Here is a 13,882-nt window from a genome sequence, read left to right as displayed (position 1 = left end):
ATGATCTTGCCCCTAAGGTAACCCCCCGGTCCACCGTAATACGGCAATCTGCGCCCTGGTTCACGGAGGCGCTGCGTTTGGCTCGCAGTCAATGTAAGGTTGCTGAGCGGACCTGGCGCCTCCAATATGATGCGGAGGCTAAACTCGCCTATAGGTCAACGGTTAAGGCCTATCACCGAGATATTCTTGGTGCCAAGCGGGACTATCTAGCCAGGAGGATTGAGGCGTCGGCGAACTCCTGCAAGGAGATCTTCACGATAGTGAAGGAGTTCACGTCCCCCACCTCCTATTCACCCCCGCCTGTATCATCTGATGCGTGGGCGTGTGATCTTGCCACTTTTTTCACCAACAAGATTAAGGCAATTCAGGTCTCCTTCTCGGAGAGCTTGACAGAGGATTGCTGTGGTCCTGGGGCAGGACTTGGTACACCGTCCTTGCCCACGGCAGTACTGGCTGACTTTCCACCTGTCTCCAGTGACATGTCCCGGACTCTGTTGGCCAGTCTTAAATCTGACTCGCCTCTTGACCCCTGCCCCGCCAAATTTTTGGCGGGAATGGCGGCAGTGGTGGATCCCTTGGTCAACCCGATCCTCAATGCTTCCTTGAGGGAGGGGATTGTCCCACGCAGCTGGAAAAGGGCGATGGTGATCCCCCTCCTGAAAAAGCCTGGTCTTGATGCCGAGGTTTTGGCCAACTATAGGCCAATCTCACTTCTCCCGGCTCTGGCGAAGATCACAGAGAAACATGTTCATGGCGTCTTGTCGAGCTTTCTTGAATCCAACAATCTGCTCCATCCATCCCAATCCGGCTTCCGTCCGAATTTCAGTACGGAAACGGCGTTGGTGGAGGTCTCTGAGATCATCAGGGAGACCTTGGATGTGGGTGGCAAGGCCATGTTAGTCATGTTGGACCTGTCGGCGGCCTTCGACACCGTCCCCCATGAGGCGCTTCTTGCCAGGCTTTATGACATCGGCCTAAGGGGGATGGTGTTCAGATGGTTTACATCTTTTCTGGAGGGCCGCCGCCAGACGGTCTGGGTTTCCCAGAGCTCCGCCGAGATGCCGCCACTGGGAGTCAGGGTTCCACAGGGATCTGTGTTGAGCCCGACATTGTTCAACATCTTTATGTCCCCTTTGGCGGCTGCGGTGGAAGCTTACGGAGCCCAGATCGTGTCCTACGCCGATGACACGCAACTCCTCTTCACTTGCGGCAAAGACCAGCCATTTGATGGGGAGAGAATTCGGGACTGTCTGGACATGGTCTTCGGCTGGTTCCAGCGTAATAGTCTGAAGGCCAACTCCAGTAAGTCGGAGGTTTTATTTTTCGGCTGTGCTACCGATCCCGAATGGCGGCAATGGTGGCCGGCTGCTATGTGCCCCCCGGCACAATCCTCCCTGGTTGCCAAGAACCTCGGTGTTAAGCTTGATAATAAGCTCTCTTTGAGAGCGCACGTTCTTGGCCTGTCCGGCACCTGTTTCGGTATTCTCAAAATGCTCCGCAAGTTTCTTCCTCTACTATCTGCGGAGCACAGACGGATTACGGTGCAGGCGCTCGTCGGATCCAGGCTAGATTATGCCAATGCCCTCTTCCTAGGCTTACCGGACTATTTGGTCCAGCGCTTGCAGGTGGCACAGAACTCGGCAGCCTGTGCGATCTTTGGGCTGCATAGACGAGCACGGGCTTCTGGGTTGCTGCAGTCGCTCCATTGGCTGCCGATCCGAAAGCGGATCATGTTCAAATCCCTGACGCTGGTGCACAAGGCTCTGTTTGGCTCAGGCGCGGGATATCTACAGAAGAGATTGGCTTTCTATCGCCCTGCCCGCTCTCTGCGGTCTGAATCTCTTTTCACTGCTGTGGTTCAACGTGTGAGGAAGGCTCGCATGAGGGGGCGTTCTTTCAGCCTTAAGGCCTCCCAGCTGTGGAACTCGCTTCCATTGGCACTTCGTAGCACTCCCAATCTCCTTCAATTCAGAAAGAATCTGAAGACTTGGCTTTTTAATCTTTCTGTTTAGGTGGGTTCTCTTTTTCTTTTTTCTGGGATCTTTCTTCTTGTTATGTTGTTCTACATTGTAGCGGACTGTGGAAAGCGCCGGGACACTCTTTTAGAGTAGCCGAGCGCTATATAAACGCATTTTTAACATAACATAACATATTTTTCACCAACTACAAGTTGGTGGTAAATACCGAATACCTTTAAAAAAGCAATTATTTGCTTTTTTAAAAGTGCCATGTGGCAGACATACATGCCCTTAGGGCATGTATGTGCGCCGCATGTGCACACATGCACGATTCAGGGGTGCAACAGGGTGTCAATGTGACACCCTGCCACCCTTGAATATGCTCCAGCTATTACCGATTCGGTATTTACCGAATCGGTAATAGTGAATGTCTTCCCCTTCATTCCTATGGGCCTCCAGGTATTACCCATGGGTAATACCGATTCGGTAATAAGGAATAGTACCGAATCGGTAAATTTTACCGATTTATTACCTACATCACATTTATCGATTCTTAAATACAGAATTGGTAAAATTCGGTATTTAAGAATCGGTAAATTGTGATTAGCTACATCTAGCCCTAAGTTGTTTAAGATGCCCCAGCTGTGAAAATCAGCAATCCCGTCTACAATATGTTAAGGAAATGGAAACTTTGGGTGCTTACATTGTTCGGAGATTGTCTTAATCACTTTGTCACCATCCAGGTGGCCCATCTGCTCAAGCTAGTGCTTGGGACATCTTGTAGATATCGGAGTGTCACCAGCACACTGCAATAAACCAGGGCCTTAGTATAAACTATACTAAAGGGGCGGCAACAGCCTCCTGTGCGACTCCGCAAGGGGCGGGGTACTCGAGCGACAGATGGGAAACCTCGGCTACATTCCATGCTACTCGGACACTGCATCTCCAAACCTCATACTACCACCGACCAACAGATTTTCCTCAATCAAACCTACAACCAAAAACACAGCTTTAATATGCATGTGGCTCCTCTCTCCAAATTTACTCCCTCGACCTGCCCTTCGCTGCAGCCAAACATTCCTGCCTTAAGCAAAACACAGCAAGAACAAGCTTCAGTCCCTTCCAGAAACGAGCCCTCCTCGCCTATCACATCTGCTTCAACTTTACCCCCTGCTCCCTCGCTGCTGTCATGCCCACCCAGAATTCTCCGCTGCCCCTCCGCTCCACACACCCATAGGGCCACTCACCTGCTCTTCGCAGTTGACCGCCTCCTGCAGTCTGCTTCCAAGTTCCTCATCCATTTCACCTCCCCTGACTGCTGCCTCCCCGCCGCGCTATGACCCCCGGCGCACCCCCGCGGCTTGCTCCTCCTCCGGGTCATGATACTCTCTCTACCGCTCCTATCTCACGGACTCGCACTGACAACAGCCAATATGGCGGCACGTTGGGCTCCCGAGGGGCAAAGGTCAGGGCCACCGACAGCGACAGCGGACCACCTTCAGAGTGGATTATGACCTCCTAGAAAAAGAGGGGCCATTTTGGGACGGAGATTGGTTTTAGCAAATAAGACAAACAAAAAAAACAACATCTCGCGATTTCAAAAAAACGCATTGAAAGGGGGCGACCTCTTTCTCTCAACTGCACGATCAACTCAGCTGAGCCTTGTTCCTCCGTTTCCATTGGTTGTGGTAAGCAAGCAGCGGATTGGTCGTTCTAGTCCTTATTTTATATTTACAGTTAAAGGGCTTCTCTCTAGCTGTCACAGCAAAGTGCTAGTTAGAGACCGAGGTTAGTGCCTGGCAAGGTGTGATTCACTTGCTATGTAAATCGCGATGGCTGTTGAAGACTTGAAGGCGACGGGGAACACGTGTACAGATACTCTTTTCTCTGCCGTCCAACTTGGACGGACTCGGTGCTTGCCACGACGCAGAGTTTTCTCTTTTAGAGTCGTCCCACTTGGACGGCTGGAGTAAAAGGTTTATTAGTTTCTTTATGGGGCCATCTGTTTGGACCCATAAAGAAGATAAGAAAGCTTTTACCACAGCAGTAAGTCAAGGAAGCCAGTCTGAAAAGGACAGGGCTAAAAGAGAAAAGAGTACTTCACTGGGACCTCTTTTCCAATGGCTGGCCACCGTTTAGCATGAACTGTGACGTCAGCCAATGGAAAAGAAGGGCGGGGTTTAACCTCGCTAGTGAAATGTACCCTATTCATTGAATCTCGCCAGTGAAACTGCGCATGTGCGCAGCCTACGCTAGCCGAGACCTAAAAAGGATCTCTGTCACTAAATCAATAACCCACTGAGCTAACAACATACAAATACTAATCTATTTTCTCCATGTCACACGTTTTGCTTTGCAGCAGGAACATTCACCATTTATTCTACTATATCATGATTCAAAACTGTGACAAAAAAAACTTACATCTTTTCCTCGAGTGCATTAACCCCCAGAGTTAACATGCTGTTGTATTATTCCCTGAAAAATGTTGTGCACACAGAGAGCTCTTTCCAGGCTGCTCCGATCTCAGTCCAGCTTGTCGTGCAGAGGGCAGCCCTTGACCCTGGCACCCGGTGTGACGGCACTGATCGCACTCCCCAGAAGTCAGCACTACATTATACACAGGAAGTGTCGTACTTGCAGCAGTGCCTTTATTTATCAATAGATATCAGGCCTTAGACACTGCTGAACAAACAGCTCTGTTTATTAGGGGCTCTGTTGTTTGCCAATGAAAGTTTATGTTGCGCAGACTGAGATTTTATTGCACATACATGAAATGCTCTTTGGTTAGTAGGACTCATTGAATTCAATCTCTCTTACCCTGAATACGAACTCATTGAAGTTGGATTGTAATTGATGTTTGAATTCATAAGTGAGACGGACTGAGGTTTTCTAGCATTACGCAAGCTGATCATCTATATATATATAAAAACAAATGTATGTCTGTCTGTTTGTCCTTTATGCATTACTACACCATTAATGGCATGGACAGTCACAAAGGCAATGCATAAGGGGCATATTGGCAATGGCCGCCTTAAGGAAAGTTGCAATGGCTGGAAATGATGGGTATAACAAACATGGTAGTAATGATTAACATTTGTACAATAACTAACAAGCATTTGCAATGCAATAGGTCTCGCATTTATGCAAGTTTGAGATATTGACATTGCAAATAACAAAGCCTTTTATTTTTGTTTTCGTTATTAAAACATAAATAAAAGGCATTGTCATTTACAATGCCAATAGCTTAAACTCGCATAAATGCGAGACCTATTGCATTGCAAATGCTTGTTAGTGTGGACACCGGTAAAGAATGCTCAATGTATATGCCTGACTGACAACCCACCCTTCATCCTCTTTGAAGATGTAAAACGTTGTTCTTGGCTTAACAAGGTGGGAGCGAGACACAACTGCTTTAGTTGTGAACTCTCTGCATAACTACATACTATGCACCCCCAGATCTTTAATTGTGCTTCACTTGCACTTTAAAAGGAGATGAATGGCTGGGTGTCTGAAATCCCACTGTCACTGACTTCTTAATTCTTTGGCTGCTTCAGAATCTGATCAAGCTCTGAGAGTGAAGTTCAAAGTAACCTTTGTGAACTTGGTTATCCAAAGGTTCTCTCACTTGGCGTGCCGCAGATGGGACAAGTAAAATTAAGTGGGCGCATGCACGAGAAGCGGGTATACATCGACAAAGTAGTCTTCACAAAAGAAAAGTTTGACATTCTCTGGATGTTTGTGCCTGGGTTTACTTTTTAACCTTGCAGCGCTCACTTCGCAGCTAATTAATAACCCCGAAATATGTATTGCACTTTTAAATGCCAGCCTTTAAGTGCAAGGATGCATGCGATCAGGTGCTTTACGTGACGGTTATCACGCGCCTCCCGGACTTTGGCCGAGTACTTGGTATCGAAGTACGTGCCTACCCGGGAAAATGCGGGCGGCCACAGGCAACGAGGAAATCGAACAAGCGCCGAAAGACAAGCTTGGCCGCGAAAGTTGAAGCGACGCTCAGCGTTTACCTTGCGGGAGCGAGCGTGATAATTGCAAATAGATGGCGCCGCTGCTCGCTCCCGCAAGGCAAACGCCACACATGCCCGAGGGCTCATTGAGAACAGTGCAGTACATGCACGAGTTTCCGAAAAAGCCCTGAACGATTTTCAGAGGTCATCTCCTAAGCAGCGCTTGGGCGCTGTGTCAGCGAGACCTAAAAAGGACAAAATCACTTATTTGTTAATGCAGGACAGCATTGGAGAAAAAAAGTTGCAGCAGCGCGATGAAATATGTGCTCATGTGTCACCATGTGCTTCACGAAGCATCAATACTGTTATTTTTTTTTTCAACTTTTGATTTACAGTTCGATGATGGTGGGTGTCTATCATGAAGGGGTTATTAGAAAATATCAAAGATGGAGTACCAGAGTCAAAGGAGCAGACTGGGAACAATTTGCCGCTACAATGGCCTCCAAAATGTTTATTTTTTATGTAATAAAAACAAATTTCAAAAAGAACTTAAAGGTCACAACATTAGTGGCAGGAGCAGGTGGGGAGGAGGTAGAGCAATAAAGGAGATTTGGGCGGGGTCTGTGGATGATTTTAAAAAATAAAAAATAAATCCAGACACGGACGGGTGGGATGAGCAACCGATGCACTGGGGGAGGTGAAAGCAACATGGAAAGATCAGAGCAGCTTAAGAGGGGAGAGCAATTGACAAGAAAGCCAACCAGCAGCAAACAATGGGCCGACTGTGTTGTCCACAATAGATCGTCAACAGCAGACAGCTAAGAACTCTCTGTAGCTTAGAACTAACAAGCAAACATAAATAGTAACTGAAGGCTCAGGTAGAAGCTAATGATTCCAGAACGTAAAAACAGTAGAAAGAGTGTCAAAGAAAAAGAGGTGGCCGTGGCCAGTGAAAATCCCAAGCTGAGAGCAAATTAGATAACGGAGTGTGAGAATCATTACCCTAGAAAAGAACCTGAAGAACTTTGGAGCAAGGACACTAAAATATGTTGCTGTGCCTGGAAGTGATCCACATGAAGATGGATGCTGTCATCAAAGAGACCAGAGTACTGGCCTACAGCATAGTGCCACTAGAATGTGCCAATGGATTCTGAGTCCAGAACCCTGATACAGTTCATCACTTACTAGGTTGAACAGGAGATAGATCTGCGTGAGGTAGAATAACCCATTTGTGTAGATTATTGTTCCCAGCTGACATATTGAAGGTCCTAACCACCCATGGATCAGAAGTTGGTCTTACCTAATAATCAGACTCCACGATATGACAGAAAAGGAAAGAACAATGAGAGGAAGCGTCAGGAAGAAAGTTGAGCCCATGTATAGAGGACAGAGGAAATTGTTGTTTACAGGCTGGATCTCTGAAACCCTATGAATGAAGTCTTTCATAGTCAATAAGCAGTTGAGGCTGGCATCCCTCAGCTAAGCTCAGAGCTACATTGGAGAAGAAAGGCAAAGGTGATAGGACCCACAGCAGGTGGAGACTTCACTCAGTGAGGCACCCTAGCTGAGCTGACATTTGCTGATTCAGGAGGATGATAGGAATTGTGTCAGTTGCGCTGCTGTTGGAGGTTAAGTTTGAGTTGTGCTTAATAATGTGGTGACAGGAGCTGCAGAACCTGTTACACCCGAAGAGACCCAAATGGGAGTCTGGAGAGATTTCTGTCACCACCAGGATGAGTGCCTCTCTGCAAAAAACAGTGCGCTTTATATGTAATTGACAGCTCATTTGAAAGCTGTTCGATGCCTCCCTCCAGTCTATCTTTCTACCCCCACGGACCTGGCATAAAGCCACCTTCTGTCTACGGTCTGCCAACCAGAACCGTCCGGCTGCATTCAAAAAGACCTGCACTTTATCTAGAGTCGGGTTATTCTACCTGCTGGGCCCCACCAATGGAGCTGCCTTCATGCTGCCATTAGGGATAGAGCCCCTCAATTCCCAAGTTTAAATCTTTAAAAGAGAAGAGTCTCCTGGCCCTGGGAGGCAGAGTTCGCTATTAACACATAACCCACATGCAATTTAAATCTCACTTCTCTTTTTGCTGTTTTAATTGTCGTTTTTCATGGACAAATAGGGAAGTCACCTCTTTAACGGACACAACAGTGTTGTTTACCATGACCTCGAATTCTCAACCTGGTTTGTGTAACCCCACATTTCTCTGAATTACCATGCACCATTTACCGTTCGGTGGCAAAACATTTCGGCTCGAAATGTTGTGCCTGCTACGTAATTAAATGCAGGAATCTGCAGAAATTTTAAGTCCACGTTACTCTCATCCCCTAGAACAGGTCAAACAAAACAATATAAAGATGTTTGAAAAGTATAGCAGCTGGTATCCTTCCACTTGACCTGTGGAGCATTATCCCAACGTTCCGTACCACAGGAATGAGTTCCTCCATTCCTCTTGGCTCATGTTTGCGCATAAACCATAATTGCCCCGGAGGATGAGCAGCCCCGAAAAAAAACACCGCCAATGTCCTATGCTGCTCTGAATATTGACGCATTTATGTTTGTGCTGGGGTTGGCAAACAAATGCGCCTTGCCCTGATATATACTGTATGCTTGAATTCCTTTTTTTATTTAAATAGGCCCCTGTGCTGCAAAACAACACTTTGGGTAAACGCCCACAATGACTAAACATGCAAGGAAGGCTTTCATCTGTGTGATATGCAAAGTTTGCCAACTAACAATGGCTCACGTTTGCCACTGCGTGCCCAGCACAACGCTGGCTCCGAATCCAAAGACGAATGCCTCATTCTCTAATCTCCAAATTCTACATCGATCGTAATTCGTCCAAAAATCGCCGATGCTCCCTCGTACAATTCCTTGCTTTCGAAAGCAAGGAATTGTACGAGGGAGCATCGGCGATATTAGATAGGTACATGTACTCGTGTATCTCGTTTTTGGACGAATTACGATCGATGTAGAATTTGGAGATTAGAGAATTTGTGGAGTCTAAGAAGCGGATGAAATGAGGCATTTTCAAACTTGTCTCAGACTTTGAATATTATGATTAATAGTCCAGGGAAGGACTAGATAATGTTTAAGCCCTGATGAAGTCAGTGGATGCAATAATAAGCATCAGACGAAACACGTGTTGGCTGTGTGGCTGTTAAAGGATTTATTTGAAGAATGAATATTTAAAGCAAGTAACTACAAAAGAGCGTATTTTTGGGAAACGACCATTAAAATACATTGGACAATCATAACATTGGATTTGTGGATCACTTTACCTCAACGGATATATTTTCTTTCAAGAAAGACATTACTTCTGCACTTGAGTGGAACTGTTCTTTATACTTTTTTGCATAGATTGCATTGCTGTTTATTTTTGTGGAGCTCAGGGAGATACCAGTTCAAACGCAATACAGGGTTGGCCCAGCGCCAACCTCTCGAAGACCACCATGGCCATAAGCAGTGCCTGGCGTGGGATTGGCTGCAGCATCTGGCCTGGGACCAGGCCCTGCTCCCAGTCCCCGCCTTGTATGCACAGTCAAAGGCTGTGAACACTGTGGGCTTGGCCACAAAGCCAGGCCTGTGGCCAGGTCCTGCATCCAGCACCCATGGGCAGCAAGCCCCCCACCATGCACAGCGTAGGGATGGGTTGTCAACTCTCATGCCGCGTTCAGCCTTCTTCTGTGGATGGTGTGGGGTTGGCCATAAGTACTGGCCTGTAGCCAGGCACTGTGCCCATCCGCCCGAGCCAGCCAGCAATCTGTCCTGGCCAACCTCCCGGATTGTCTTACAACTCTCCAAGGACACCTACCCTTTATATATATTTTTTTGCAGTACTCCCACAGGACCACATTGGAGGTTTCGCTGGGTCGACGGGCACACTGAACAACTCTTTGTTTCTCTTACGGCCCAAAGGTCTCAGGGAAAGACACCCAGCCTTACAAGGGCCAAGGGTACTCCTACTCATTTTCAACTTCATCTGTTTCAGAGTCCCTGTGTCTTGAAATAGCAGCTGCAACATTTCTGTTGATTTGCGGCCAGCCAATCAGTTTGCTCAGTACCAAGAGACCATACCGGTCCCATGGTACAGATATAGTGGACGGGAAAAAAGTCCTCTCGGATATTCAGAACCCTCTATTTTTTTCTTTTGATATACGGTACCAGGGAAGTGCTGTAGTACTCCTGCACTCCAGCGGGACCAACTGTCCAGTTATCATCATCTTTTGAACCTTTATTTTTTCAAAAACACCTGAACAGATTTACACCAAATCACAAAAAGCATGCTTCCTGAGTAAAGATCTGGCTTTCTGCCAAATTTGGCGAAATTCTGTTCAGCCGTTTTATCAAAAGGCTTCTTAAAATTTGTACCTGAAATTACATGGGGAAAATACGTTTTGGAATCCCCCCATTTTTTCAGCCTCAGTCGGAAAAATCACCTCGAATATTTACAGGAAGGCACCAAGGTGGATATACTTATATATTTTTTTGTTCAGATTCGTCAAATGGTGCCAAAGTTATTAACAAAACAAAAAACACTCTCTCTATGGAGAGTCTGACCTACCTTAAACTACAAAATGGGGACCACAACTGTGTAATAAATATATACATATATATATATATATATATATATATATATATATATATATATATATATACACACACGCATACACACACAACACACAAAACCATTGTTGTTACCTGTACTGTTATAACATTTAGAAGTTCAATGCATGAGTGAAATTAACTGAAAATTCTACAAATTTACAGACTGTAACAATAACATGGGGTAATGATGTCATAGGTAATATGAACAGTATGCCTCAAACAGGTGATCTAAAATTAACTAACATCTGCACACAGACTCTACTACAACTAACAGCATATTAAGCCTGTGACTAATGACCTAAGCTGCCATGGTCTCCATAAACGCCTTTGCCTTTGTCTCCTAGTTGTGTTTTTACCAATTCTTATAGGCTCAGAAGCTTTGTGACTTACCTTGAAAGTTCTCAACTCCTGGAATTTCAGGGATGAAGGGGTCGAAAAAATGCCTAAAAATGTAAACAAGACATAAGAAGGAAATATAGCAAATAATGTCAGCAAGTTATTGGCACTATATGGAGATTATAATAATATACTCCCTCGCTCAAATCCGTTGATGAACATCTGCAACCAGTAAAATGCACAAAGAGCCAATAACAGAGAAAAGGCCTGCATTACCGCCCATTCATTTATTGGCTTCTCTCTCATTCTATCGTGAGATTATTTGGACCATTAAAAAGAGTCAGAACATGGCATTAAATCAGGGACGCTGAATAGTGTTGGGCCCTCAGAAGAGCTTAACAATATCAGAAATGTTTTCAAGGTAAAGACATCATGTAAAGATTTGGCAGAACATCAGATCTTATGTTAAGGTAGGGCCTGCGATGGCTAGGAACAGATTCACAGATTCTTGCTATTGTAATTGATGGCAGAGTGTAGAATAATGGATTTTTAAACCTCAATAGCATAATGATTCAGGAAGCAAAAACGCGTAGATTACACAGAATACTTTCCTATAACAGAGGGCTTCGATGTTCTGGGTCAGAGGCATTTAACTTTTTGTCACTTCTTGTGAGTTGTGGTGTACTTTCCAATGGAGAATTTGAAGACAAATGTCTAACTACTAGGATTTTGAACTATAGCAATAAATAAATCCAGCGTTAAGTGAAATAGTGAATGAGTATAAAGTGACGTATATACAAGTCTAATATAATTCATAGAAGAAACTAATCAACAAGAAACATCTATAAAACGAAATTATTTGTGTTTCTGTTTATCCAGTGCATCCAAGGGTTCCTTGTGGCTTTGTGCATGTTTGCTTTATGGAATATTTGTCAGGCCAGGCTCAGATGATATAAACCACTGTATGCATTGGTTTCAATTCATAATCTCTATTAGGAAAATTTCCACTTTAGAGATTTAAACATAACTTAACCTCCACAAGGCAATTCTTTGCAGTATCTGTCCACTTTCTGTTGGTCCAGGACAATATACAAATATAAATCCAAACCTAGAATTTTAGAGCAATTGTTTGATGGTCTAAGTGTCAAAGAGTGTCATGGAGAGGTTAAGACATTACCAGACCTTGTGCAGAACTGGTGATTGTGGGTAGTCTAGCTACTATGTCTTGGGAGGAACAGAGATCAGGAAGTAAGAGCTTAGTCTACACGTTAATGCACACAGTGTGACTCTTAACTCCACAAGTCTGACAAGTGAGATACATTTGTAACATAATAAACGACTCAGCACTACAAATCGGCCTAGGAGACATATGGGCTTTTGCAAAATGTAAACAAATAAATAAGAACAAAAAAAATACAAGAGAACAAAAACTTCACAAGAATAGTAGGGAAGAAACTAAGTCCAGGGGTGGGTATAACCAAGGTTTGAAAAACGTCATGAATAGGAGAAATTTCTGATCATTTCTAGTTAATATTTGTCTAGATATGTCTCATATCACCTTCAGAAATTAACTCCAGGCATTCCAGGCTGTGCACATACAAATTATCTTAACTTTTTTAATCCTTGACTTTGGGGTTTTAATGTGGTATAGGTCCAGAATAGACAGCCTCTGCACTTTAGGACACCAAAGACGTTGTAAGATTTTCAGAAATATGGAAATATTGGACATTAAATCTGTATTGGAGGTACTCCTGAAGTCAGAAATATAGACTCAAAGAGAGTCCTCGGTTTAAGTTATACATCACTCTTGTTTAGGAGAATGGAGAAAACCGTTTCAAGCCTTTACAAACTTGTGGATAATGTCCAATGCAAGTTTCACAATATATAAGTGACTGGCGGTAGGAATCAAGTTAAGAGGGGATATGTGGAAAAGGGTATTTTCAGATATTACAAAGACACCAGTCAAAATTGGAAAGTTAAAATTGTTGAATTCATTCATGTGCTGGATATGTGTCCGAAAGAAATCAAGTATTATAAGTGTAAGCTGGTTCTCTGTGATACAGTTCATTATTTGGGGACGGATATATCAACATAAATTGTAATGGTAGTAAAGTAATGTGCACAAAAGCGTAAAGAGAATTTTTATTTCTCTCTTTACAGGAGAGTAAATATTGAGCTATGGTACTATTTAAAAGACTCAAAAGTCTATTGTTGCAAGCAAAAAATAATATTGTGTAAATGAAAGTGCACGACTCCTGCTAAGATTGACGACTAGGTGGCAGAGCTCACAAAGTTTGTTACCATGCAGAAAGGCATGGGCTTTCTGAGAAATACAATTAATCATTTTCAAGGAATCTGGAAAATTTGTTGATATGCTATGATTACTTCACCTTTTATTGAAGAAGGCTGTACTCAGTTGGAACTATATTTGCATTTCAGTGAATGTATGTTTATATACAATCTAACAAAGTATTTAGCAGACAATGCACAATGGTTACTTTAAGTATGATGACTTGTCGTGGTTAGAACAGTTTAGAAAGGATGCAGGTTTAGAGCTGAAGTGAATGAAGAGAGTGCAATAGGCTAATGATATAACTGGTCTTCTCAAATGGCGGATGAGGAGTTCTGCATAGCGGAGAATGGATTTTTGAGAAGCAAGAGCAAATAAGGGTTGCCTATAATGAACGACACTTCTACTGTCATTGTGAGGCAGAACAAGAGCTTATACTGTTAACCTGCGGTCTGGGAGAGGGAATCAGGGATTTCACGTTAGACAGAAGATGCAGGTGGAACCCACCATTCCCAAATAGTTTGGACACAAGATATGAGGGCAAAATGAACATAGAGGATTTATTAGCTATAGCCAGGATAGGAATGGATGCTTATGGGCAATCTTGACTGATCATAGGAAGGGTCATTGGGTTTGGAAGAGGTCAAACCATACTTATAGGAAAACCAAGGACATTCGCAATTCTGGAAATGAATTTCTGTGTGTTGATATGTCTAGT

General features: G+C 44.2%; 1 protein-coding gene across 2 annotated transcripts in view; it reads right to left on the bottom strand.

The window, feature by feature from the left end:
- Positions 1-13,882, bottom strand: part of LOC147678386 (uncharacterized) — a 138,551-nt gene that overhangs the window by 47,116 nt on the left and 77,553 nt on the right. For both annotated transcript variants that reach the window (XM_086945982.1, XM_086945981.1), the window contains exon 5: positions 10,929-10,981. In XM_086945982.1, coding sequence (XP_086802108.1) covers positions 10,929-10,981 — 53 coding nt within the window. The remainder of the gene's footprint in view (positions 1-10,928; positions 10,982-13,882) is intronic.

Source organism: Lissotriton vulgaris, chromosome 12 (assembly GCF_964263255.1).
Source record: "Lissotriton vulgaris chromosome 12, aLisVul1.2, whole genome shotgun sequence".
Lineage (NCBI taxonomy): Eukaryota > Metazoa > Chordata > Amphibia > Caudata > Salamandridae > Lissotriton > Lissotriton vulgaris.
This window is presented reverse-complemented; position numbering and strand designations above follow the sequence as displayed.